Genomic DNA, 26,056 nt, shown 5'->3' with positions numbered 1-26,056 from the left:
TCTGCTTGTGAACGGCTCTTGGAGTATCCAGAGAGAGGCCAGAGTGTCTAGAAGAACGGTTCAGTCCCTCAGATACCCTCTTCCTGAATGGTGCTCCCTGGGGTGCCCTTTCCTGTGATTAGTTAACAGCTGATCTCTCCTCTCCTGATTGGAAGACTAGGCTTTGAGCATGGTGATCTACTTTTGATGGATGGATGGATGGATGGATGGACGGATGGGTGGGTGGGTGGATGAATGAAGAATGGATGGATGGATGGATAGATAGATGGATAGATGGACAGATGGACAGACGGGGGGATGGGTGGATGGATGGACGGATGGATGGATGGGTGGGTAGATGGGTGGATGGATTAATGGATAGTTAGATAAGACTCCTCAAAGGTCAGACAGTTTTTATAAAACAAGCTGGGACCAAGACCTATCCCATTCCCCTCTTCCCTGTCCCCAAAGACATACACATGCCTGGTTGTTTTTACCCACTCAGTTTCCTTCCAGTCCCTGCCACCCCAAGCCTCTCCTAGGTCCTTCCCATAGGAGCTAGAAATAGGAGACAGGGACTTCTCCAAGCCTAAAGCCCTCTTTCGGTCACCATGCACATGCCACCAGACCCTCCAGGGAGCCCTGTGACGCCCGATGCTCACCGCAGTGCCTCTCATCAGAGCCATCCAGACAGTCCTCCCTCTCGTCACACAGCTGCTCCTGGTCCACGCAGCCCACCACCTCGCAGGGCACCTGGCCCGGGCTGCACTGCACTGGTGGGAAGGGGCCCAGGGCAACACTCTGGCCTGTGGGCACCACCGCAGCCAGCTGACCAGACACGTGGCCACCCTGTCCTCCCCTCCTTGGTCACCTCCCAGCAGCCCCCAGCCTCCTCCTCCTGACGTGTGGTGTGTTGCCACTTCCTGCCTCTCTTGGGATAACAGAAAAGTGAACTGTGTCAGGAGCCTTGGGTCCTAGGCCTGGTCCTACGAAAACCCTCACCTGGAGCTGTGTGACCTCGGGCAAAGCTGCCAACCTCCCAGGGCCTCTGTCCCCGCCCAGGGGAGTTGTTGGGACACACAGGCTATGCAGGCAAGAGGCCGTGCAATCTTACCAGCGGGGGCCGTGGGAGTCATCGCGTCGGAGGGGAGCACTGTCACAGCTGCCATTCCTGGCTGCAGGGCCTCGGCCTCAGGCTGGTGTGTGGGGGCGGTGGTCACCACGGTCTGCACCGATTTCCCAGGACTCAGGCGGGGAGCCTCAGAGGTTGGGAGGTGACGAGCTGGCCCCTTCCCTGTGGATGCAGGAGAGAGAGGGGTGAGGCCCGCCAGCTCCCCCTCCCCAAGACGAAGCTGACGGGGCCCTGGAGAGGGTGTCCCAGGCTTCCGGCTGGTACAAGGTGAGGACAGACACCACAGACTACAGCCCCCTTCCGAGGGGCTTCAGATCAACTAGGAAGTGGGACTCAGTGGTTTCAAGGAGCACAGGGGTTTTCACCAAAAGCAGAAGAAAAGCTTGGTTTTGAGCCAAGATTTGCACTGTGCTCCCAAGAAGACACACATGGCAGCTGCCGAGTCAAACTCACCATAAAACAAGACATTTAGGGAGAAAAAGAACAGAGAATGCTTAGCAGCAGAAGCAAACACTCCAGAGACTCAGGGTACGCCCATTGCTACCACTTTCCAGAGAAAACGGTTGTGAGCTTCCTAGCAGATATGGTGAAAAGAGGTTTGAAAGCCTCATTTTCTGACAAGAGACTCATGTTAAAAGACAACCTTTTTTCTAGAACCAGACTTAAAAGTGAGATTAGAATTCATCATGTGGGTGCATATTACAGACCTGAGTGAAGGTACAAGTTGCATTATCTGCTTTTCACAAAAGACACAGACACCCAGGCAGCCAGGCTGCTGAATGACTTTCCTCAGAACTCATGGGAAGGGACCATACAGGTCATCCATAAGAACTCCGAGTATCACAGATGGGGAAACTGAGGCCCAGGCAGGCAGTGAGGTGAGCCCAACACCTGCTGAGGGAGAAGGTGAGAGCCAGGACACACCGGCTGCCCTGACAGCCACGCCTTCCCTTCTGTGCTGGCCACTCCTCTCTGAAGACAGCTCTCCTCGGGCTAGTGTGCAGGTGAAGGATGAGGCAGGACGTGCAAACTTGGAGACCTCCTCCTCCCCACGCCCACTTAGAGACACTTGCTGCCAGCAAACACTTCAGAAAGGGGTGCCTGGCTGTGTGAATGGGGGCAGTGCCAGGCAGCATCCCCCAGCCCCGGGCCAGGCGTCTGGGGGAGGCAGCCACGCTGTGGGGCATAGGCTCAGCCTGGGTGCCAACCTTGGGGCCTCGCGCCCTGGAATCCGGGAGGGTGGGCAGGGCAGGATCCGGTCAAGATGTCCATGGTGACCATGTCTCCTGCCCCAAGCCAGCTTTGCTCAGTCGGCAGACGGCAGGGGTCAGGAGACTGAACTCTGAGACGTAAAGGATAGGAGGGCTGTGGGGCTGGGGAGGGGGCCTTGAGTCTGTGCACATACCTGTGGGGGGCACAGGTGACCTCTGCCCAGGATGCCAGCTTTCAGTCTCTGCCAGACCCTGCGGAGGGAGGGACCCAGTTGTCCACGCAGCTGGGGCCCTGAGGGAGCTCAGCTGGCATCCAGGCGTCCAGGTGTCCACCTCTCATTCCCATCGGGAGGCACCCTGCCCCCGCAGCACAGGGCAGAGCTGGGAGTGGAGTCTGACTCCTCTGTGACACCCCAGGGCTGGGCACCCCATGCTCAGGTCCTGCCCCCAGGGAGCTCAGGGCTGGTCTCACTGCCTCACGGAGGGAGCCACTGCAGCCCTTGCCCCTAAAACCCCATCTCCCCACAGACCCACATGTGAGTCTGAGCACTGTGGTCACTCTCCCGTCTGGGTTCCTGACCAGGCTGTTCCTGGGTGAGAGTGCCCGCCCCTCGTCTCCACATTACAGCACCAACCCCCCCCAAGCCTCCAGGGACCCTGGGCTCAGGGTTCTTCGGCTCTGAGCTCCTGATGCCCGGTGCCTCCCTGTGGGCATAACCTCCCTACCAGGGGCGCAGGCCTCTCCTGCCTCCCCAGCTCCTCCAGGCCGGGTGAGGCCCTGTGCTTCTCTGTACCCCCAGCCGTCCCTCTGGCCCTCAGCTCCCAGCCCAGCGCCGGCCCCCAGAAGGCTCACAGGCTGAGGGCCGACCGAGAAGGGGGCACTAGGGACACACAAGGAGGTGATGCCACCAGACAGGTGAAGAGAGGCAGGAGGACAACAGGCACAGGAGCAGGGTCCAGAGGCTGTGGGGCCAGGGCTCCCCATGCCCTGCACCGCCCGCTGGGCCCACAGCTCCCACTCACCTCTCTGTGCTGGGGGGGCAGCTGTCCGGGCTGGGTGGAGGAGAGGGGTGGGGTCCTGGCTGTGGACGGGATGCTGAGAAGACAAATTACCCGGGGTCTCCAGGGGCTCTCCCGGCTTCAGAGCCCTCACCCAGGCAGAGGGTCTAGGGTCTCTGGGTGGGCCTGGGGCGCTCAGGAAGGGTGCTCCCCACAGTGGTTCTCCCTAAAATTCCCCTGGATTCTGCTGAAACACAGACTGGTGACAGCCCCCGCCCCACCCCCAAGCGACTGCCCCTGTGGCTCTGGGCGAGGCCTGAGAATCTGCATTGCTAACACGTTCCAGGTGCTGCTGGTGCTGCTGGTCCCGGGGCCGCACCCTGAGAACCACTAACTTCCAGGCTCCAGGAAAATGGCACAAGATCCTAGAACCCCATGGCGGGAAGGGGCCTCTGAAGGTGCCCGGCCGCAGCGACTCAGCTCACGGGGCCCGCGGGCACCTCGGGGGTGGAGGCCATGCAGGGCGCCTCCCCCACGGCTGACCCCTCCAAGGCCACGCTAGGCAGCAGGGCACCCATACCTGCCGGTGCCTGCCGGGAGGGGTACGCAGCCCTCCTCATCGGAGCCGTCCATGCAGTCTTCCACACCATCGCACGGGGCCCCCCTCGGGGCACACTCACCACTGGCGCAGCGGTGCCCACCCCCTGGGCATGGGGACGCCTCCAGCGGGGACACTGGTGGGGGGGGATGGCTGAGGGAGCCTGCTCCGCCCTCCTTCACACTCCCGCCCCACCTCCCTGGCCCAGCCTGTACCTGGCTCACAGCCCAGCAGCTCCACCCGCAGGGAGACGCTGCGGTGGGTGTCACTGTGGTGGGCGTCATGGGGCCAGACCCGGACGTGCTGTGCCTGCACCATCCGGCTGAATGTCCGCACTGTGGGGCCTACGTCCTCCCAGTTCCCAGGGAAAAGCTGTGGGCACAGGGGGGCCTGCCCACTGAGGCCCAGCCTGCCTTTTGCTCAGGTTGTCACCGTGACCCTGCTGAGTGCCCCCCTACCCTGCCTATCCAAGTAGCAGGACCCTGCCCCTCCCAGAGCTCACGCTCTCTTGGCATTTGCCATCTGGACCCGTCCAGGCTGCGGGGGTTCTGGTCCTGGTGCCCTGAGGGCAGGGGCCACGGCTGTGTCCCCAGGGCCTGGCCAGCAGCCGCACATGGCAGGTACTCCGTCAGTATTTAAGAGTGAACATGTGGTGTGGACTGAGTCCTCCTGCTTCCCGAGGCTTGTCTCCCCGGGGAGGATGCAAACCCCACTAGGGCAGGGCTGTGACCAGGCTGCTCTCGATATGGCCCCCAAAGCTCTCGATGAACTGGATGTCACCCTCCTCCCCTCCCTCTGCAGGCCACTGCAGAGCTTCACACACCTGCCCCACCTTGATAGTCTCCAACGCCCCTTTGATAATGGTCCCCAAGCCCTCTGCTCCACAGAACACCGTCCCTGCTACTGACAGGTGTTCAAAAAGCCTCTACACAGGGAATGTCCCTCGGGGAGACTGGAAGGTCCTTGGGGTCACAGAACAGTCTTTGCCACAAAGGGGCAGGGTGGGTCACTGGCCCAGGGGGCAGGCAGTACCTTGGGTGGGGGTGGGACACCAGGCAGGATGTCACGGTAGTTGTACCAGTGTAGACCATCACTGCTGAACTGGAGCAAGTCCGAGGACCCTGCCCCCTGCACTATGATGCCTGGGGGCAAGGAGGGGCAGGGGTCAGAGGTAAAGGATCAAGCGCCGCCCCCAGCCCACCATCAGCCCCCCCACCCCAGCCCCTGCACACCCCACTGACCAGTGAGGTTCCGGGGCCGCAGCAGGTCCAGCTGCAGGTAGAGTGGCTGGGTGCGCTGCTGAGAGTGAGCATCCTCTCGGGGGCTCCAGCCCTGATGGCCGGGCCCGTCGGTGGGAGCCCCGAGGCGGGCAGCCCAGGTTGGGTGCTCCAGCTGCCAGGGCAGTGCACGCAGGCTCCCCTCGGGGAGTCGGGCCAGGCCCAGGGGAGAATAGCAGGGGTCTGGGTGCAGAAGAGAAAGGGGCTGGAGTGGGGGGAGGCAGAGGGGGACAGGAGCCCGCCAGGGGCACAGTCAGGAAGCCACAGGGGGAGCCGGGGAATCCGAGGAGCCCACACTGTTGACCTTGGCAGGGGAGGGGAGGTCCAGGGAGGGCAGAGTGGGAGAGGCCACTTTAGCTGGGATGACTGCCAGAGCCCCAGGATAACCATCCGCCCCGTGGCAGGCCAGGGGTCTATCCAGCGATCTGGCTTCCCCTCCCAGGCTGGGCACTGTGCCCCTCTGCACTACAACAGCACATGGCCCTTACCTCCAGGCGGAGGCAGAACATAGGTGATCAGAGGGGGTCCCTTTTGGGGACTAGGAGCTGGAGTGGGGGTGGGAGTGGTCATGGGGTAGACCGTCTGGTTCTCTCCTGTGTGGGGAAACTCAGGGTCAGTAGGGGGAGACCTCAAGAGGGGCTCACCCCAGCCCCTGGCCCAGCACCCAGGCCTCTACCCACTTCTTGGTGCTCTTTCTCTCCCATGACTTTCCAGGAGCTCTGGGAACAGCCCCCGTCCTCCTGGGAAAAGCCCATCCTTCTTCCCTTGGTGTGAGTTGGGGGTTTTCACTTCCACAGAATATTTCAAGAACAGAATAAAACTGCCAGTCCGAAGCCCCTTTAAGGCCCGGACTGAGCAGCTGCAGGTCCTAATCCAGGGCTGCTGTCGCTAATAGGGCATGTGGGCACTAGAAAAGGGTGTCTCTGGATGAAAGCAGCCCTGTGGGCTAGAGTCTAACCTCCACTCACTAAGTTGTGCAGTCAACAACCTGTACAACTGTATATGTTGGCTCTCTCCTAACCTCAGCATCCTGTGGGTACACTTGTAGGATAAGGAATCTGGACCCATAAACGCAACAATTTTTGAGCCTTTGTATTTTCCTTTTTCATTTGTAACTCAGTTTTCAAGTAAAGATTCTCTTGAAAAAGTCGAACTTTGTCTCGGCTACTCTTCGGGGAACACGGAAGGAATCAGATCTGGCTCAGCAGAACCAAAGAAAGCACCCTCGAGGATGGCCTCATGGGGGAGGCAGAAAGTCCCAAAAAGGGCACAGGAGGCACACAGAGATTGAAGCCCAAACTTAAGAGGACAGAGACAAGCCCTCCCACCACAGGGCCCCTACCTTCCCCAGCATCCAGGACCAAGCTCCCACCAGTTTGAGGCTGGGATATCCAGCATGCCCTGACTTGTGTTGCCACCTCTGGCCCCCTCTAAGTCCTTGCCATCCTCCTCCCTTTGGGGGTCCTCTGCCATGCCCCAGACCACTCACCAGGTGGGGCGCAGTGGCAACAGGACTCTCCCAATCCTTCCACTAGGACCCAGTCCTGCGGGCACAGAGTCCAGCTGAACATGCTGAGCTGGCCACCTGCCTCCCTGACCCACTCCACCAGCTCTACACACAACCCCTCTCATCCCCCAGACACCCTCACCTGGGGGCAGCTGCCCAGCGGGCAGTAGGGGGAGCAGCGCGCCGTGCCGTTGTGCAGACACTGGCAGACCGTGCAGGGACCTGCGCGCCAGCGCTCCCCCACGCGGCGGACCTGGCCCTGATGCGCACAGCCCTCGCAGGGCCCCGTCTGGCACCTGTCAAGGGAGGGCCACCCCGCGCCGGGTGAGCAGGCTTACCTGGGTGACCAACTCGTCCTGGTGAGCCTGGGGTAAGGGTTTCCTAGGACTTGGGACTTTCAGTGATAAACCTGGGAAAGTCCTGGGCCAGCTGGGAAGCTTGGTCCACCCTGTCAGCCGAACCCCACCCCTGCACCCAAGAAACCACAACTGGCCCGAGAGAGGGGCAGGGAAGCAATGTGTGCCAGGACCCCTGGCCAGTGGAGCCTGTCCCAGAGAGGGCTGGACAGGCAGATACGGCTACACCCCCTACAAGCCTCACCCCAGGTACCTCCAGAGCAAGGGGAGGAAACCAAGGGACCCGTACCTGCCCCTGGGCTTATCAAGGTGCATTTGTGGGCTTCCTACATCCCCCTCTAGGACTAGAGGGCATAAAACTGATGCAGGAGAAGGCCAGGGGCCCCCAAAGATGCTGGGAGCCCTGAGGTTTAGAATGATGGGGGTATAGAATGGGGGTCTTCCTTTGGGGATCATGGTGCATGCAGAAGCACCTCGAGTGAGAAAGGGCACACAGGCAGCTTCGTAACTGGAAGCTGGAGGTCAGGGGTCAAGGTCCCTGCAGGTCTCCGGGGTGGGTACAAGTACCTGCGGGCCTTGCGGTGGATGCCCCAGCACTGGCGACCTCGGCCGGAGAGGCGGGGGTTGTTGGGGCTCCGGAAGGACCACTGAACGCTCTGGCTCCCACAGGGGCCCAGGCACTCAGCCCAGGGGGACCAGGATGACCAGCCACAGTTCACTGAAGGGGGGCCAAGAGTCAGGGCCAGGGACGGGTGGGTGAGTGCCCGGCTGGGTGGTCTGCGAGGGGACCAGGGACCCTCTGGGCAGGGCCAAGGGCGGGGCCTCACCGGCACAGTCGGGGTCAGGCCGGCAGCGCCGGGGCCGCCCGTCCTGGCAGATGCAGAGCTGGCAGTCAGCCTTGACTTGCTGCCCAGGCCAGTAGCGCGTGCCGTCCACCAGGCAGGGGCACTTCCGGGGCCACACACAACGCCCCTCAGCGTCCAGCACCTGTCCCTCGGGGCACCAGCAGCCTAGGGAAGGCCAGAGTGAGGGCTCCCTACAGAGAGGCAGCCCCATAGACACGTCCGCCACGCCCCGCGCCCAGGGCCCCCTTACCTGGGCTGCTGCAGGGCCGGTCAGGGGGGCACACAGCCTGACCAGAGATGTCATCGCAGGTCAGAGGGCAGGGGGCACAGGGCCGGAACACCAGCTCTCCGGAGCAGGTGGCATTGGGACAGTCGTCCTGAGGGCAGGGCCCTGAAAGAAAGCAGGAGCTGGAGATCGGAGGTTGGGAGGGGGGATCCCCTACAGGAACAAGCCGCCCACCGGCACCGCCCCCACATTCTCTCTGCTGTGCCCTGCTCCCTTCCACTCACTCGTCTGGTAGGTGCTGTGGGGGCCTCCAGGCAGCATGGCACAGGTCCGGCCCCCGTTCTGGGGTGGGTGGCACCGCCGCTGCCGGCTCATGGTACCCCCGCAGGGCTCCGAGCAGGAGGACCAGGGAGACCAGGAGGTCCACTCACCATCCACTGTGAGGAGGAGAGGCCGGGCAGGCGGAGGGACTGTGAGGCTGGGCTGGCGCCCCCGCCGTCCTCTCCCCTGCTCTCTGCAGGCACCACTGGCCCGCCCTGGGCTCCAGCCCCTCACCTGGGCAGGCGGCTGTGAAGCAGGCCTGGGTCTGGTGCTCGGGGCCTGGGCAGTGCTGCAGCACCGGGAGACTGGGTGGGGAGCAGCGGCGGCTCCGGCCCTGTACCCCCGGCCCACACGTCTGGCTGCAGGTGCCCCACGGGCCCCAGGGGCCCCAGGCTCCACAACCCTGTTCATCATGGGAGGGCCCTGCCCCCGCTGCCAGGTCACAGTTAGGGTGCCCGTCGCACACCTGCGGAGGGAACAGGGTCAGGGCTCCTTTCGCTTTGGGCGGCACAACTGCTCTGCCTCCTGCACCACCCACTCCCCGCCCTCACCAGCTGGAAACCGATGCAGAGGCCTTCGGGGCAGGAGTATTCTGGGCAGGAAACCCCAGTCCTGTTGGGGCCTCCTGGAGCTAGTAGCCCCCCTAGGGAGAAAAGGAGAGAAAGCACAGTTGGCTGGGGAGTGACACCACCTCCTGGGCGCCCACCAGCCTGGCCTCCAGCAGGGGAATCAGGGGTCCATACCACAGCCCAGCTCGTCCTCGCCCTGGGGACAGTCGGGGATCCCATCGCAGAGCCGCTCTGGGTTCAGGCACAGTTGGGGAGCCAAACCACAGGGGAAGAGGCTACCGCATGGGGGCAGCTGGGTGGAGCCTGCAGACACCAGAAATGTCCTGCTGTGCTCCTGCCCTCCTGCCCCTCCCACCCTCTCCCTGCAGAGGAGGGCAGCCAGAGACCGCACTGGGCTCAGACACACTTGGGAGGGGTCCAGAAGTGGGAGGCAGGCGGGGTAGGGGGGCGGCGTGGGGGTAGGAGGCTGGCCAGGACAGGAAGGGCTGACTTGCAGGGGCACAAAGGGAACCCCCAGGTCTCGTGGGAGGAGGTGGAGGGGGGCTAGCCCTCCCAACAGGCCGGGTCCCCATGCCCGCAGAGCCACTGACTGCCCACCCTCTTATCCCTTCTTGCTGAAATGTGGGCAAAGACAAAAGCCCCTTTCTTCTCTGCTCTGGGTCTGGGCAGGAGGGCAACAGCGTTCGAAGAGAATTTCATGAAAAAGCTCTAAGGAGCGCAAAACTCGCTCAGACTCTGACACCCCCAGACTGTCACTCTCTGGCAGGCGCGCCGCCCCGAGCCGCGGGGTGGCAGGTCCATGGGGGGGGGGGGGCGGGGCGCGGCGGGCTGCGCTCACCGCAGGCGTCGGGGCCCTCGTCCGAGCCGTCGGGGCACTGCGGCACGCCGTCGCACAGCTGCGCGGGGGCCACGCAGCGCGGGCCGCTGGCGCAGGGCAAGTTGTGCGGCGCGCAGGGCCAGCCGCAGCCGCGCTCGTCGCTGCCGTCGGCACAGTCCTCCTCGCCGTCGCAGCGCCAGCCGCGCGGGGCGCACTCGCCGCTGCCGCACGGAAACTCGAAGGGGCCGCAGGGTGGAGCTGCGGCGGACACCGCGCTAGACCCGGCGGAGCTGGCAGAGCTTCCCCGCCCCGGCCTGCAACCTGGCCCTGGCCGTCCTGCCGCCGCAGGCCCCGCGCCCCGCTGCCGGCCCTTCCTGCCCACTACCTGAGCACACCCTCTCCCCTTCGGCCCCTCCCCAAGTCCAACCGCTCCCGCATTTTGCTGCCCTACTAGTTTTCCAAAAGCTCTCTCCTCCTCCAGGAATTTCCATTAGACCCCCCTCAGCTCAGAGGAGACCTTGAACATCAGGAAGCGAGGTGTGGACTCTCAGTCCCCCTCAAACACCCTTCCCTTCCTTCATTCTGGTGTCTTCAGGAGGCTGGGTCTGTGCCCTGCTCCTTCCCACCCCCAGCACGGGCCCCACATCCCTCCCTCCGAGATGCCCTCCCCACCCCTCTCCCCCAGGCCTCCAGACTGCTCACCCCCTTTCCTCCAGGAGACTCACCAGCACTGGTGCTGGCCAGGGCAGTTGGTTCAGTCTCCTGGGAGCCAGCAGGGTGGCCAGGGAAGGTGCCAGCTGGGGGAGTGGGCAGTGAGGGGAGGGGGCAGTGCCCAGGACCCTCATCGGCTCCATCTGGGCAGTCCCAGATTCCATCACACAGCTGGATGGCCCCCACGCAGGTGCCATCAACACAGGACACCTCTCCAAGGGTGCAGTTCACCTGCCCTACAGCCAGAGAAAGGAGGAGCTGGTCCCAGGGCACGGCCCCTTATTCTCATTGTTTGGGATGCCCCCACTCACACACACACAGGTGCCACCTTCCCAGTGGGAACATGGATTGGTGAAGGAGGGCAGCCAGGCAGATAGGCCCTGCAGGAGGGGGTGCCTGGTGGACTAGGGTCTGGGGCAGGGATCACCCACCCAGACAGGACTCCTCATCAGCAGCATCTGGACAGTCCGGGTGCCCATCACAGAGCAGAGCCGGGGGCAGGCAGCGCCCATCAGCACAGGCCAGTGAGTCCTGGGGGCATGGGCAGCCCTGCTCGTCCGTCCCGTCTCCACAGTCATCTTGCCCATCACAGAGCTGCACCAAGGGCAGGCAGAGCCCGGAGCTGCAAGACATCTGGCCCTCCCCACAGCCTGGAGTGGCACAGCCTGGCGTGGGGAGAGCAGACAGGCTCAGGATGCCGATAAATGGTCCCAGAGAAGCCCCCGACCCCAGAGAGACCAGAACACCCCTGCCTACAAGTCACAGTTGCTGGCCATGGGGGCAGCAGCTTAGGAAGCCTCCCTGGGACACATACTTCAGTTACACATACAAGGACTGACCTGTCACTCAGCCACTGCCACACACAGGTGAGGAGACTCACCCTCCTCGTCTGAGCCGTCGCCACAGTCATCCTGGTTGTCACAAAGCCACTCGTGGGGCACACAATGCCCACTCTCCTGGCACGGGGCCTCTCCCTCTGCACAGCCTGGCACCAGCTCCTCACAGTGGGTACCGTCACCTCCACAAAGCCACTGACTTTCCTGGCACGTGCTGAGCACACGGTGTCCTGGGATCAGCCGCAGCGCTGGGCTCAGCAGGCCAGGGGGCCCAGGGCTCCTCCCGAGTCCCCCCACTCACCAGTTCCCACAGTCCTTCTGCAGCACAGTCCCTGGCGGGAAGAAGCTGCCCCCCCACTCACAGGGGCAGGAAGTCGGCTCCAAGCAGACTCCTCCTGAGATGACAGAGGGCAGGGCTCAGAACAAAAGATGCAGGGTGGCCCCCAGCACCAGCCTTGTCACCATGGCCTTGTGGCCCTTTCCCCGTCCCAGTGTCCCCTCCCCTCTGCTCATTCTAACCCTACACACCCACCGTGCAGCAGAGTCCCCTCGGGGCAGAAACAGCCCTCCACACAGGCAACAGCCTGGCAGTGCCACCCAGGCTCAGGATCATGGTCATGGCAGGTGGGGGGACACGTGGGGCCACAGGCCTCATACACCTGCCCCCCTTCACACTGCAGAGCTGGGTAGAGAGGAGAGAGGCTTGGGTCACTGAGGCGCAAGGGCACTAGGAGGCAACAGCAGCAGGTGAGGCAGCCCAAGGTGACACCCACGGAGGGCTCCAGGGGTGCATGCTATAGACTCTCACTGAGCCCCTCCCAAGGCTATTTGCAACATGCAAGTTCCACAGGGAAGCAATTTTGGCATGTTTGTTTCATCTAGAAAAGTATCTGGCGCATAGTAGTGTCTACACATATTTGCCCTTGAATGAATAAATGGCTGGCTCGTGGGCCAGGAGAAGCATCTTTGAAGGAGCTGACCACATGATGGGATTGGGCATCGGGTCGGGGACTGAGGGCAGGGCACACTCACGACAGAGCTCCTGGCTTCGCCAGCGCACATGGAGTCCATGCCGGGCACACTCGTCTGCGTACGCGGCAATGGCGGAGCAGAGACACTCACAGTCGCCCCCAGAATCACAGCTGTGGGAGGGAGCGTTCAGCCCCAGCACCCCCTCCTTCCCCCTGGCCACAGTCACTCCCAGCCCCATCCCCAGTCCTGCCCCTCTCACCCGCAGGCGTCGTACACACACCACTCGTAGTGTTGCTGTGGGGGCACCTCCACGTGGCATCGGGCAAAGAGCGGCTGCAGCATTAGCCCGCAGCGGGCGTGAGCCCAACTGGCCCGGTGGGCGTTCACCTGCGGGCACAGCACCGTGGACCAGCCAGACCCAAATGCAGCACCCAGCCTCTGGAACTCCCCCAGGTTTCTGCAGCTGTTCCCACCTCCCTTCCCCCTTTCCTGCCCATGCTCACAGTACAGGGGTGTGGCAGGTCCCCTGGCTCGGGACAGAGAGGACTGAGGCGCCAGGAGTGGGCAGCCAGCTCAGCTGTGGGCTCCAGGACTCCCTGGCGGCTCCGAAGGTCGTTACTGGCATCTCCATCAAAGTCTCCACACAGCCCAGCCACACGGCCTCGAAACTCAGGGGACAGCTGCAGCAGGACCCGGGTGCCTGAGCAGAGAGGGCAGCAGGAGCAGCATTGTAGAGAAATGACCCCGCTGGCCTTTGTCAGGGCCAGCGGGGAGGAGAGCAAGGCACCTATCATGTGGGCCTGTCTGACCATTCGTGCAAGTAACACCTCCCAGTAGTGGGTGCTGGTTCCCCTTTTTACAGGGATAAAAGAAGAGACCTACATTTGGGGGGCTAGGGCGAGAAGGGGGAGCCCACTTTCCTAACTAAACCCAGGGGCAGGGGGCAGGGAAATTTCCCAGCAGGTCGGATTTGGGACAGAACCAGGCTCCAGGACAGACTGTGACACCTCCAGCCCCAGAGGCCTTGGTGGCCAGAGGCTCAGAGGGCAGCCCCACTGCGCTGACCAGGTGACTCCTTCCCAAACAGAGCTCAGTGATAGTTATTTGTAAAATGCCAACAGCTTGAGTTTGGGTGGTGGGATGTTAGGAGATTTATTTCCATTTTTTTTCTCTAAAACTTGGTATTTTCTAAATGTTTCTTTGGCGAGATATTGCTTTCATAATGAAGAAAAATGTGATTATGAAAAACACAATTTGGAAACCCCAACTCCATGTGTGGAAGAGGAGCGTTTAGGGGGACTTTCGGGGCATGGGTCGGATGGCTGAGGGTGGGCCTGACCTCCATCCCAGAGCAGGCTGAGGCCCAGGCGGGTGCTGAGCAGCAGGAAGAGGCCAGCCTGCCGCAGGCACAGCCCGGGGCCCGTGTAGACCTTAGGGGGTGTCACGCTCACCCCATTCACCGTCACGGCCTGGCCTGTGGAGGAAGAGAGAGGCATTCAGGCCTGGCCCGGGGTTAAAGGGGCTTCCAGATCCCCAGGAGGCCCTCCCAGCCTCCCCTCCCACCTTCCTTTGCTTCTCTAGCTAAGGGATCTTGGGCAACTCATTAGACCTCTCCGGGCCTTAATTTCTTGGAGCCTTTCAGAAATATGATTCTCCTAGCCAAGAGGAGAGGCACCAGGTCCACTGCACTGATGGCAAGCAGTGGGGAGACATGGGGAACCCCAGGCCTTGGCCACCCATGCAGAGCCGTGACCACTTGGGTGCCCCACCCCGGCAATGTCACCCTTCAACATCGCAGTCACCTCTGAGCATGTGCACAACAGTGCTCTGCAGTCGCACGGTCAGCGCCTTGGTGCAGGTGAGGCCGCTGGCCCCGCAGGGCAGGTTCTGGGCAGAGACTGTGAACCGGCCGCTGGCCTCTCGCACCAGCAGATATTCACAGGCCCCGGGGAAGGTGAGGGCCAGCCCATCGAATGTCACATAATGGGGGGCACCTGATGCCTGGCACCGTCCGCCACACTGCCGGCCCGTGCAGTGCCACTGCCGGCCCTGGCACACACTGTGGGCAAGAGGGGAAACAGAGTCACCAGGACAGGGATCCAGGGCTGTATCCAAGGGAGGGAGCTGGTCCACGTTCCAAGCAACTCCAGACAGACCCTCAGCTTGGAGGGATCCTGAGGACTCCCATTGTCTGGGCCAGTCTGGACATCCCACCCCACCCATGACCACAGCCCCAAGCCAGGGGTTACTAGGTCACAGGGTTACAGGTCATGGGGCTGGGCGTACCAAATGTTGCAGTCCTCCTGGATGGTAGCATTGGGTGGGTACCACTGCCCACTGTGACGGCAGGGACAGAGCTCGGGAGGCACACAGCGCTCATCCTGGGCAGAGGCCGGGGACAAAGGGACACCTTGGAGGACCACCTGATGCCTGGCCCACTGTTTTGGACAGCCAGCGGGTAGGGCAGTGCCCTGGTTGGGGCAGGCCCTATGGTGCCCCATGCAGCTCTCCTTGGACTTACCAGCAGTACGGTGCCTGAGGGACAGACACAGCCCCCCGTGCTGCCTGGGGGACAAGAGTGGTTGGCCGTGGGGCTGTCACAGGTGAGCAGGCAGGCACCAGGGACATAGACAAGCTCCTGGGGGCAGTATGCCCGCGGAGGGGCGCAGCGGCGAGCTGTGCAGTTCCAGAGGCCCCGCTCCTGGCAGATGCTGCCCAAGGTTGGGAGGGAGGTGAGAGCCGGGCCAAACGCACACTCCCCTCCAGGCCCCTATCTGACCGGGGACAGCTGCAGGGACCCAGGCGTCCGGAAAACCCGGCCCTGACCCTGGAGACCTCAGTTCTCCCCCGCCACAGCCCAGTTGTTACAGGAAGTAGGGCTGTTCCCGCACCGGCCATGCCTGGGGTGGACATGGTCACCCTTCCTGCCCCAGCTCCAAGGGGGCCATTCCCTGGGCTCTGGGGAGGGGCAGAGACATTGAATGACTCCACTCCCAGCCTGGCCAGGAGAGGGATTTCACTGAAGTCTCACCCTCTCCCACCAGCCCCGGACCCCAGTCCTGCCTCCATGCGTCCCTAACTTGCCTTTACCTCTCCCCAACCCTTGCAAGAGCCTCTGGACCACACTCAACTGGAATTCAGAGATCTGGGTTCTAGTCTCTCATCATTAACAAGCTGTGTGACTCTGCAGGCCGGGTAGCCTATTCAAGCCTCAGTTTTCTCATCTGCAAACTGGGAACAACACTTCTACCTCCTTCCTTACTAGGTTATTGTAAGAATTAAGTGAGATTAAATAAGATAATGTATGTGAAAGTGTTTTACAGGCCGGAACGTGCTCCACACCTGAGGGGAAGTTATCAGCGCTCTGTCATCCTGACATGCACGCCAGGCCGTAACCCAGGCTACAAGCCTGGTGCCTTTTCTCTAAGCTCCACCTCTTCACCCCAAGCTCTTTGCCCCCCTGCAAAGGTCATTGCCCTCACCAGTGGTTGCAGTCCCTCATGGTGGCACTGCCAGGTGCATAGCGATGGGCTCCGAGCTGGCAGGGGCACAAGCTAGGGGGCACACACTGGCCCTCAGGGTCCCACAGCAGCCCCAGGGGGCAGGTACAACCGGCCACACAGCCGCCCAGCTCCCCACAGTCTTCTGGCTCCCCACAGTTTCGACCGCATACTGGGGCACACTCCTGGTACTCTTGACCACCAGGACACAGGACAGCTGGACATAGAGACACATGCAAGTCAGGGACATAGCCACTGCTCCTCTGCCCACCCCTCCAGACCACACACCCTCTATGCCTCCAAAAGAAGGCAAACCTAGCAATCTGCCAAGGTCAGAAGTCCTTCTGGGGACCCTCCCCAGCTGCAAAGCACTTGGATCCCTCTAAGCTACTCCTAGAAGGGGCTGGGAGCAGGAGCCTTGGGGTGGGGCCGGCCAGCTGAGCAGACTCACGGCAGAGGGTTTGGTTCCTCCAGAGAAGTGAGGCACCCTCCTGGGCACAGCGGCGAGCATAGGCAGCCAGCACAGGACAGAGGCAGTCCCTGCCAGGGGCACAGCCACACATGGCTGCCAAGCAGCGCAGGTGGAATGGCTCCCTGTCCACCAGGCCGTGGCACTCCTTGAGGGGAAAGGAGGAAATGGGTCAGTTCCTCCCCCATGGGTTCTCCTGCTCCCTCTAGTCCCCACTGCCACGGCAGGGAGCAAGGCCTCCCAATTGCCCAGGAGGAGGGCAGGGCAGGTACGACCCCATCTTACAGGTGTGAACAGGAGGAGCGCCCTCAACCTGGCTACCTGGAAGGCCGGGCCACGCAGGACGGCACAGGCTGCCTCCGAGAAAATGTGGTGCTGAGCGTGGGTGCTGCAGGGAGAGAGCAGGGTGCTGTCCTCTGAGGGGCACCTTCCCTCATCTCCCACCTGGAACTTGCTGGCGAAGGCGGCAATGCTGGTCTCCACGTCGCCAGCAGGTGTCAGAAAGTCATCTTGCTGGTTCCTGGTGAAGGTGCCACACAGACCCTGCACCTGGGCCGCAGAGGTGGGAGTGGAACAGTCAATCTGGGTCCACCGTGGCCCGGCCCAGCCACTCACTGGCCCCCAGGCACACCTGGTCAGCATGGCGGGGGTCCAAGGTGATGTAGGCTGCAGGGTCTGACACTCCCCAGAGGACCTGGGCCCCAGGCCAGCGCAGCACCAGGAAGGTGGAGGAGGCTCGGGAGAGGTGGAGGCCCCCAGGGCCATCCCAGGGCAAGTCCACATCCTGCCCATCGACCAGCACAGCTCCTGGAATAGGGGGCTTGTGAAGGGGCCGCACCCCTTAGGGCAGGGCTGGCCTGATGACGATGGGGGGAGACCACATCACAGGATGGGGTTTTGAGAAGGGGAAGGACCTTGGGTGGGAGGTGGGAGGGCCTGTGTCATGGTGGACTGCCCACACTGAGCAAGGGGAACTGGAGCGACCCCTGGGAGGTCACCTATCCCACCTGAGCACACCCCCACGTGGCCCAAGGACCACCCTCAGCACCCACTCTGCCTTTGGAGTCAGTGCACAGGAGGAGCTGGGCAGAGAGCCAGGAGCAGACGCAGGGAGGAGTGGGGGACTGCAGCATGGGTCCAGAGCTAGGAGGGGCCTACCCAGCCTGGTGACGCCGTGAGGCCTCTCAGACCTCCTAGAACTGTATGAGTTGTGTTTTCCCCCAAGATTGGGGCAGAAGATGCTTTGGAAAATTTCCACAGGACTGTGTATCTGCTTCAGAGATGGGAGTTTCGGGGGGAAGTTGAGGCAGCGAATTTGGTTGGAGTCTAGGGGAGAGTTTGGGTTCAGAAACCACAGGGCAGTGTGGATGGAAGGTGCTGGACAGAGCCCAAGTCCGCAGGGAGAGAAGGGTGACAGGAAGCCGCAGGGGCCTGAGCCACTCTCCTGAGGGCTGCAGGGAGCAGAAGTCCTGGAAGGGAGGTACCTGAGAGCTGAGGCTACCTGAGTCCCTAAGCTGGACATGGGTGTCCCCCAGGGAGACAGAGATGGCGTGGAGGCAGCTCCCAGAGTCGCAGGTCCCATGCTCCAGCACGATCAGCAGCTGCCCCTTGGTGAAGTCCTGTGCCAGATGGGGAGGAATGGGGTGGGGTGGGGCACACCCTGAGACCAGGGTCTGTTCTGCGCCTTCTCCTGTGCTACAGGACACCCACAGCACACCCCTGGAGGCAGCTCCACTCAACACGTGTGCTGACCTTCCAGCCAGCCAGACTCCCTGTGAAGCAAGGGGCTTGACCTGGCCTAGAACTGGCAGGTGTGAATGTCTGTACGCGTGCACGTGCAGGTGTGTATGTGTACATCTGTGTGTTGGGGTGAGGCGGCTCCCCCTTCCTCCCCGTGGGTATGTATGCTCCTCTCTAAGTGTCTGTGTATACATGCATGCTGAATCTGTGTGCACACAGAGCATGTGTCGTGTGTGCACACCTGTGTGTCTATATGTGTAAGAGTATGGCCTGGGCCCAAACTTGGGAAGTCACCTAATTTTATGGAGAGATGACTGGGTAGGAAGGAGGACCCTTATTTCCCCCCCGCACTTGTTTTGCCCAAAGTACCCTGTGACAAGCCCAGCCTGTCCCACTATACGAAAGGACTGTGAGAATGTTTTGTTTTGTGCCCCTGGGCTGGGGTGGTGCTGAGAGCAGAACTTTCACCGAACCTAAGAAGGCGGTAATCCAAGGGGGAGGACGCGAGTGGGGGGTGTGCGGCAGCCACCCTCCCTCCAGAATCGGTTCTCTCAGCCTTTCCCTGGACGACTGTATGTTTTGTTTCTTTGTTTGGTAGTTTCCTTACAGCCACCTCTCCCCGGCAGCACCCCTACGAGGGCCCCTGCTCCGGCAAACCCTCCCTGCCCCCGGAGTTCGTCGTCTGCCCACCTGCACCAGGCTGGAGCGGCAACCTGGGCTGCCGCGGAAGGAGAAGCTCCGCCCATCAAAGGTGAGGTAATGCCCGTCCCCGCCCACCGCGCACTCGGCGGGGCACGGCGCCTGCGCGCAGAGCCAGCGGCCGTCCTGGCACACGCTGTGGGCACAGAGGGGCGGGGAGCGCGCTTCGCATCAGACCCACGAGGGGAGGGGGTGGAAGGAGGGCTGAGCAGGAGACGACCTCCCGTCCCTCAACACCCTGGTTCCTCCATCCCCCGCACCTCCTCCTCCCCGGTTAGGATTAGAGGTCAGCTAGTGGAGGTCACTGGCTAAGTCTTCAAGCAGGGCCATCAATTATGCCATGAGAGGTCACAGGTCACTTGTGAGGGAGGCCCCAGAAGGGGAAGCAGGTTGAGGAGAGAGCAGAAAGGGGGGATCAGAGGGGACTAGGTGGCCACCAACCCCAGCGAAAGGGCCAGCAAGGCCCGCAGACCCACCATGGGTTACACAGCTGGCGCACGGTGTCACCGGGGGAGTAGCGCTGGCGGCGGTGGTAGCAGGGGCAGCGGGCGGCAGGCACGCAGAGGGCGCCGTCCCAGAAGAGGCCGGGCGCGCACTCGCAGCCGCTCACGCACTCTTCCCCGCAGGACCCCTCCCCTCCCGCGCCCGCGGCCGCGCAGCTGGGCGGGCAGGCCGAGGCGCAGTCGGAGTACAGCTGGCCTCCCGGGCACAGGCGGTCTGCGGGCACGCGAGTGGGCTGTGAGGCCCGAGGATTCGGCTTCTCCCGCCAGACCCCACCGCCCCTGAAGAGCCAGGGAGGCACGACGGCCTCAGGGAGGGCTGAGAAACAGGGACCGTCCGAGGGCGCTCGGTCAGTTTCCCATTCCGCAGGGTGGGGAGGCCGAGGAGGTGCAGAGAGGGACAGGCAGGAGCCCTACCGCAGAAGCCGGGCTTCCTCCAGCGCACGTGGATGCGCCGCTTGGCGCAGTCCTGAGCGTAGTGGGCCAAGGTGGCGCACACGGCCTCCCGCCGCCCCTCTTGCCCACTGCCTGCTGGGGCCCCAGCACAGTAGGCAAAGAGGCAGGCCTCGTGGTACTCAGCAGGGGGAACCTGCCGACAAAGGACAGCTCCTCAGCCAACCAGCCTTCTCTCCCAACACTCACCAGCACCTCCCTCCTCTTGCTTCTCTGTCACCCTGGTTTATCATCAAACAGATGAGCGCTGGAAGGGACCTCAGAGATCATACATATGAGCCATCTCATTTCCCAGTGATAACATGGAGGACGTGTGGGGGGGTGGGGCGTGGCATGACCCATGGCCCAAAGCAATCTAGTGTCAAGAGCAAACTCCCCATTTGGTATCTCTCTAGCACCCACCCCTTCCCACCCTCCAGTGGTAGACACCACCTCCACCTCCACCCCTACCTGGGCATGACATTCCCTGAACGGACCATCTAGCAGCTGGTGGCACACATCCTGGGCTTCAGCCCGCAGTTGGCCAGCCTGCATGCCTGCCTCTGTGCCCCTCAGGGGATCGTCACAGCCTGGGGCCACCTCCACTGCATCCAGACACCCAGGCTGGGGACAAGTGGAGTCAGGCCAGGGGGCCAGGATGAGGCACATTAACCAGGACACCAGGAAAATGGCCACTGCCCTCATAGCTGCTTCAAGGCCCTGGGGCTGTGGGGGACAGCAAAGTGGAAAGCCGGGGGGGGGGGGGGGGGGGGGGCGCGTGCAGGCAGTGGAGGCAGGGTCATCTTAACTAAAGCTGCCCAGTGACCAGGTTGGTGAGCACATCCCCTGGATGATCAGATGATCAGTTCACGCAGGCAGCCAGGGCTGTGGGCAGCACCTCGCACTGTGCTCCCATTGGGCCCTAAGCCTGCCTTTCTTCCCCCTGAGAATCTGGGAGAGGGCCAGGTCCCATCCCAGGGAAAAGGCCAGTGAGGGAGACAGAGAACAGAGGCTTGGAGGTGTCAGAGAAGCCAGGGGTAGGTGGCAGGCAGGACTGGGGAGCCCAGGGCAGGAGTCTCACCTCTGAGTCAGGGAGCCTCCAGGAATTCCCAAAGGTGGCAGCTAACACAGCCAGCCCGCCGCCTGGCTCCAAGAAGTCATCTGGGGAAGGGTGAGGCAGAGGTGCTGTGTCTGGGGTCTCCTGTCTCCCCTTTTCTCCTACAGCAGCAACCAAGCCACGCTCCACTTACCCTCAGGCCTGCCATTGTAGACCCCACAGAGGCCTTGAGTCTGTCCCTGGAGCTTGTGGTCCACGGAAACGGAGACCGAACTGGACCTGTCCAGCCGCACAACGACCCCCAGGCCCCCTGACAGCACCAGCCAGTCCCCTTGCCACTGCAGGCTCAGCCCTGGGCGGGGGAAACAGGGTCAGACTCCTTCCCCTCCCACCTTCATGCCAGGGCTCAGACTGCCCAGGGAAGGAGAGGAGAAGGAAAGGAACTCTGGAGAGCTCTGCACTTTATGCCCTCGAAGGCAAAAGCGATTGGTTCTCCATCACAGCCCTCTTGGAGAAGTTCATGAACACTCTCTTGACGTTCTCTTGAGAGTAAACTACAAAACATAGCCCCACCTCACTCCATGGACCCCAACCTGGACAAAAGTTCCATCGGGTGGCACAGAAGTCCTTCCTCACAGCACTCTGGAGGAGGTGGGGAAACTGAGGCTCAGAGAGGCTGAGTAGAGGGACTTGCCCCAGGTCACACTATGAGGGGTTAGTGGGGCGGGTTGTAGGGCCAGGGAATAGGTCTATACCTTCTGGCTCCTCAGCTGGCTCCCTCACTTCCAGATGCCTCCCACAGCAGTGGGGGTGGGGGAGGAGGCAGGCTCCCACCTGACTGCCCCTTCTGACCCCCGCCCTGGGGAGGTGGACAGACTGTCCCAGAGGAGCAAACAGGGCCCTGGGCTGTCTCCTGCTCCCCTCAGCTCCCTTACCCGGCAGCAGCCGAGACTCCCCATCAGATACCAGCTGCCCATTCACAGAGACATTTCCACCCTGGACCAGCACCTCCTCGGGTCCCATCATCACCCTGGCCTTGGGGGAGACACACAGCAGAAGAGGGGGTCAGCGGTTCTCTTCTTCCCATGTCCAGCTCCCTCCCTGTGTCCACCTCCATCTCCCTCCCTTACCAGCTGACAGTGCCCAGGTAGGGGACAATGCCCTCTGGGCACGAGGTGGACAGCCCAGGTGGAATCCACAGCCCCCACCAATAGGTAGGTGCAGCGGCCCAGGAAGTGGTAGTGGCGCCCATCAAAGGTCCGGTAGTGGAAGCCTGACCAGGTAGCGCAGGTGGCTGAGGGACGCTGGTGCTGGCTCCAGAGCTGGGCCACGGCCCCTGGCAGGGGCCGCAGGAGGGCTGGAGAGGGAGTGCTGCCTAAGGGAGATACACCAACCGGGGGTCTCTTAGTGTTGGGGCAGGAGGACAGAGCATAAGGACATGGGGTTCCTCGCAGAGCTGGAGGCAGGCAGACACAGTGCACGGTCACTCTCATGGGCAGGGGACGGGAGGTGACTCATCTGAGAGGACAGAGGAGCGGGCATGGGCCCTGCAGAAAGGCCCAGAGCTCCAGAACTGTAAGTGGGAGTGCCTTTGGGGGCAGTGGGTGACGGCAGACTGAGCCCATTGGCAGTCTGGGGTCTGTGGACCCACCTGGGGGCCGTAGGCTGGAGCAGCTGAGGCAGGCCTGAGAGCTGCCATCCTGCCAGCTGTGTCCCCAAGGCCGGGCACAGCACTCCTCCAGGCTTCCTGCAGAAGCATTAGCTAAACCTGCCCGCAGCTGGCATTGCCACGTGGCGAAGCAGTGGCCCTCAGGGCTGGCTTCTGCAAGGACTGTGGTGGGTAGAGGGAGAGAATGGGGCAGACTCAGACAGTTCGCCCAGACCCGCCCCCTCCCCAGGCAGCCTGCTACCTCCAGGAAACCACAGATCTGGCTAATCTCAGGCGCTTACCCAGGGTGCAGTGGGTGCCCCCCCAGCCTGGGCAGCAAGCCCTCACCGTCCGGTTCCATGTGGCAGGCCGGGTCTCTGGGGGCCTGGGTCCACCGAGCAGGCAGAAGGGAGAAGGTGTTAGTGTTTAGCCCTGCCCCATCCCTGGGAATGGCCTGGGCCAGTCTGCCTGGTCACCTACTCTCTGAGTGGCTTTATCGTGAAATTTCCCCTTGTTGGTCTTTATTTCCTCCAGTGCAAAGTGAGTATGATCTTGGGGAGGCAGACTGGAGGGTGGGCACAGGGCTGCCCACAGTAGTGCTCACTCGACCCCTCCCCCACCCCCAAATCCTGCACTCACAGTCCACAGAGACCTACTTCCCAAATGTCTGCTTCTCCAGATACCACCTGGTCCTCCCCCGTCTCAGGACACTGGCCAGCACTCTCTCCTCCTCAGTGGCCAGCCCGGGCCCCAACCATCACTCACTTGTAGATGGGACAGAGCCCAGCAGGCCCACTCCGGGACAGGTCCAGCCGCCAGCCCAGGTGCTGGTAATGGTAGAGGCTGGTGCAGGGCACCAGCTCCTCCTGACGGGGGGTCACCTCCTCCTCCCCCAGGATTGTCTCCGTCTGCTCACACCACCGCCTGCCCACAATGGGGAATAACTGCTGCCACCATCCCCTCTGTCACCAAAAAGCCCTGTCCTGTGACCCTGCTCCCCAAAGAGCTGACTCCCAGGGAAAAGTTGTGTGCTGAGGACTCCCAAGGAAGAGTTGGTACTGAGGAGGAGGCTGAGGTTGGGGAGAGAAGCTGCGGGGAGGGGAGTCTGGCTGCCCCAGAGGGTCACAGTCATGGGGCATGAGGAGAAGGGTCTTAGTTGGAAGGGCCCAAGGTGGGCTGCTTACCCGTTAGCCAATGCCCATGCCATCCCAAAGAGGAGGGCAGGGAGCAGCATGGCCCCCCTCCCCCGGTCACCTTTGGGGGACTGTGAAGCTTGGGCTCTGGGGAGGCAAAGCTGTGGCAGGTGAGCAGAGAGGCCAGTGCCGGCCTCCCAGCCCTGGGCTGTCGTCTTCTGCAGTTCGCTCAGTGTGTCCTAAGCAGCTGAAGAGCATGAGGCCCATGGGGCTGGGGAGGCTTTATCTCAGCTGCGTGCCCTGGGGCACCAGCTGCCCAGAACCGGATTGGACCTGCCTGCACATGGCACAACCCCTCAGAGGCCAGCTCTCCCTGGAAACAGTCCCTTTCCTGCCCCTGTCTACTGTGTGTGTGTGTGTGTGTGTGTGTGTGTGATGGGGGGGTATGTGTCCCTGGTCACAGCCAGACACACTAAGCATTGATATTTCCACACTCTCAGGCCCTATTACAAATTAATGTGGACGCTGGGCAAGCCACCCTCCCTCTCTGGGCCTCAATTTCCTTACCAGTAAAACTTCCAGGGACCAGCCAGGGACACACTGGTGGGACTCAGGAGCTCTGTCAATACTCTGAAATCATGTGTGTGCACATTTTTCTGAGGACAGTTCCTTAACTTTTATTTGACTCTCAAAGAGGGCCATGACCCCACAAAATGGCTAAGAGTTGTGGGGCCAAATGATTGATATGGTCTTACAGCTCTAAAATTCTTCTTTATGATTCTCTCTCCTGTTCCCTTTCCTGCCTCCTCCTGCCCTCTCTCCCACCAGGCATCCTGCTGAGCATCAGTGAGGAGAAGGAGCTGAGTTTCCAGGGCGATTGGAGTGTGTGGAGACAGGGGGACAACGTGTGCCTTTTCCTTTGTGGTCTGACTTCTTAGTGGGGGTGTTTATGTGTGGCTGGCTGGGTCTGCCCTGGTCTCCTTTGGAGAGTCTCCTAGGGTCCGTGGGGTCCAGAACCAGGAAGCGAAGCCAGCTGCCTCAGCCCTGGGGGCAAGGCAGCCGGATGGGATAATCCCAGTGTCCGGTTGAGAGGGGGGGTTGAGAGGGGGTGGCAGCAGGTGCCCCAGGGGAATCTTGGTTACATCCTGGTTACCAGCTCTGAGGACACTCAGGCTGGAATGTGGCCTGGGTCTTAGATTCCATAAACCCTCCATCCCCTAAACCTGATGTCCCACCCAGCAGCTCACATAGTCACCCCACCTGGGGCCAGGAGGCTGCTGGAAACCAGAGCCACTCTAGGCATTTCTTCTCCTGGGCCCACCAATGGTCCTGGGGTCCAAAGAGGGTGCAGTGAGCTCAGGGAGTTCACGGATGGGGTCCTCGGAAAGGGCCAGGTCACAGTGCCATTCCCAGTGTCTCACACACCCACACCTGGACACCCTCATCCTCACAGCTCACACTCCCATTGCAGGTCTCACAAAGACAGACACAGGTGCTGGCGCTCCACCTCAGCACACAGGGACACTCTGTGCTCCCAGGGCCATGAGCCGGCTGGGCACTGACTGGCTGAAGCAGCCCATCTGGGAGGTAGAGGAAGCTTCACAGCTGATTCTGAGGAACCCCAAGCTCTGACAGGTACCACCTGCTCCCCTGCCTCTCGTCGTCTCCCCTGGCAGTCCCTCCTCGTGATGGGGCGTGGGACTCAGGAGAGCTTGCTTGCTCCAAGGGCCACTCCCCTCACCCCTAGGACTCACTCCCAGCTCTGGATTCCAACCACTGCTGATAAGGCAGCACCTGGATGCGGAAGAAACACTAGTCACAATCGCCCTTTCCCCTAAAGGGGCAGAAGGGAAGCTGGAACCCAGAGGAGATTGGAGAAAGATTAGTGAGAGGGGGCCTGGAATAACCAGCCCATAGTTTAGCTCCAAGAGGACAGGATACGGGGGCTTTCCGAAGTTGAGGTGTCCAGATGGCAAGGCCAAGTGAAGCCTCTTTCCCTGGGCAGGGCCGGCGAGGAGCCGGATGGGGGGGGGGGGGGGCTCAGGGCATCCCTCCACACCTGACTGGTCCAGGTTTCCAGCCTGGCAGGAGGATCCGCCCCCCACTCTGCCCAGGGAACTCTCCCCTCTCGGCAGCCCCCTCCCTGACCTCCGAGTTTCTGCCCAGCCCCACTGCTGCCTCACCCCTTCGTGCCTCCTCTCCAGCCCTGCCTTTTCCCAGGGGACCCGGCTCAAAGCCTCCACCCCAATTTCTACTTCGAAGGGCCTGTTCTTGGCGGGCCCAGCCCTGTCTCCTGCTGCTTCTCCCCACGGCCCCAAGGGAGCCGGCTTCCACGGCGGGTCTCACATCGGGCGGATCTCGGTGGGATCGTGGTTCAGAGCGGGGGTCGGCAGGAGTTTCCCAGACCGACCCCACCGACCGACGGTCGGGAGACTCGATCCCACTGCGGGAGCGCGGCGCAGACACACGCCCGCGGGCACTCGCGATTCACAGACAGCAGCGCAGACACTCGCTGGCTCCCC

The 26,056-nt window shown here is 62.1% G+C and overlaps 1 protein-coding gene across 6 annotated transcripts in view; it reads right to left on the bottom strand.

Moving 5' to 3' along the window:
• LOC106824298 (SCO-spondin) overlaps window positions 1–26,041 on the bottom strand; it is a 54,953-nt gene extending 28,912 nt beyond the window's left edge. For 5 of the 6 annotated variants that reach the window (XR_011505178.1, XR_011505177.1, XR_011505179.1 and 2 more), the window contains exons 1-48: window positions 23,586–26,041; window positions 23,167–23,325; window positions 22,704–22,786; window positions 22,405–22,584; window positions 21,884–22,128; window positions 21,689–21,788; window positions 20,947–21,105; window positions 20,778–20,857; window positions 20,168–20,320; window positions 19,682–19,853; window positions 19,241–19,481; window positions 18,756–18,900; window positions 17,827–17,944; window positions 16,957–17,132; window positions 16,647–16,874; window positions 16,308–16,473; window positions 15,839–16,073; window positions 14,878–15,067; window positions 14,643–14,737; window positions 14,159–14,415; window positions 13,696–13,830; window positions 12,860–13,056; window positions 12,616–12,743; window positions 12,417–12,526; window positions 11,917–12,066; window positions 11,686–11,779; window positions 11,429–11,598; window positions 10,980–11,213; window positions 10,563–10,784; window positions 9,859–10,095; window positions 9,195–9,323; window positions 9,003–9,094; window positions 8,686–8,917; window positions 8,415–8,567; window positions 8,155–8,295; window positions 7,887–8,069; window positions 7,627–7,777; window positions 6,846–6,999; window positions 6,686–6,740; window positions 5,685–5,789; window positions 5,161–5,379; window positions 4,952–5,061; window positions 4,135–4,291; window positions 3,902–4,055; window positions 3,346–3,418; window positions 2,517–2,574; window positions 1,094–1,273; window positions 642–785 (exon numbers count right to left, since the gene is read on the bottom strand). Coding sequence is in view for 2 of the 6 variants with exons in the window: in XM_070515568.1 (XP_070371669.1) it covers window positions 642–785; window positions 1,094–1,273; window positions 2,517–2,574; window positions 3,346–3,418; window positions 3,902–4,055; window positions 4,135–4,291; window positions 4,952–5,061; window positions 5,161–5,379; window positions 5,685–5,789; window positions 6,686–6,740; window positions 6,846–6,999; window positions 7,627–7,777; window positions 7,887–8,069; window positions 8,155–8,295; window positions 8,415–8,567; window positions 8,686–8,917; window positions 9,003–9,094; window positions 9,195–9,323; window positions 9,859–10,095; window positions 10,563–10,784; window positions 10,980–11,213; window positions 11,429–11,598; window positions 11,686–11,779; window positions 11,917–12,066; window positions 12,417–12,526; window positions 12,616–12,743; window positions 12,860–13,056; window positions 13,696–13,830; window positions 14,159–14,415; window positions 14,643–14,737; window positions 14,878–15,067; window positions 15,839–16,073; window positions 16,308–16,473; window positions 16,647–16,874; window positions 16,957–17,132; window positions 17,827–17,944; window positions 18,756–18,900; window positions 19,241–19,481; window positions 19,682–19,853; window positions 20,168–20,320; window positions 20,778–20,857; window positions 20,947–21,105; window positions 21,689–21,788; window positions 21,884–22,128; window positions 22,405–22,584; window positions 22,704–22,786; window positions 23,167–23,325; window positions 23,586–23,635 (7,399 nt within the window). In the remaining 4 variants the exon portion in view is untranslated. The remainder of the gene's footprint in view (window positions 1–641; window positions 786–1,093; window positions 1,274–2,516; window positions 2,575–3,345; window positions 3,419–3,901; window positions 4,056–4,134; window positions 4,292–4,951; window positions 5,062–5,160; window positions 5,380–5,684; window positions 5,790–6,685; window positions 6,741–6,845; window positions 7,000–7,626; window positions 7,778–7,886; window positions 8,070–8,154; window positions 8,296–8,414; window positions 8,568–8,685; window positions 8,918–9,002; window positions 9,095–9,194; window positions 9,324–9,858; window positions 10,096–10,562; window positions 10,785–10,979; window positions 11,214–11,428; window positions 11,599–11,685; window positions 11,780–11,916; window positions 12,067–12,416; window positions 12,527–12,615; window positions 12,744–12,859; window positions 13,057–13,695; window positions 13,831–14,158; window positions 14,416–14,642; window positions 14,738–14,877; window positions 15,068–15,838; window positions 16,074–16,307; window positions 16,474–16,646; window positions 16,875–16,956; window positions 17,133–17,826; window positions 17,945–18,755; window positions 18,901–19,240; window positions 19,482–19,681; window positions 19,854–20,167; window positions 20,321–20,777; window positions 20,858–20,946; window positions 21,106–21,688; window positions 21,789–21,883; window positions 22,129–22,404; window positions 22,585–22,703; window positions 22,787–23,166; window positions 23,326–23,585) is intronic. The other variant, XM_070515578.1, reaches the window with a different exon arrangement.
• Window positions 26,042–26,056: the final 15 nt, after the last annotated feature.

Source organism: Equus asinus, chromosome 1 (genome assembly GCF_041296235.1).
Source record: "Equus asinus isolate D_3611 breed Donkey chromosome 1, EquAss-T2T_v2, whole genome shotgun sequence".
NCBI lineage: Eukaryota > Metazoa > Chordata > Mammalia > Perissodactyla > Equidae > Equus > Equus asinus.
This window is presented reverse-complemented; position numbering and strand designations above follow the sequence as displayed.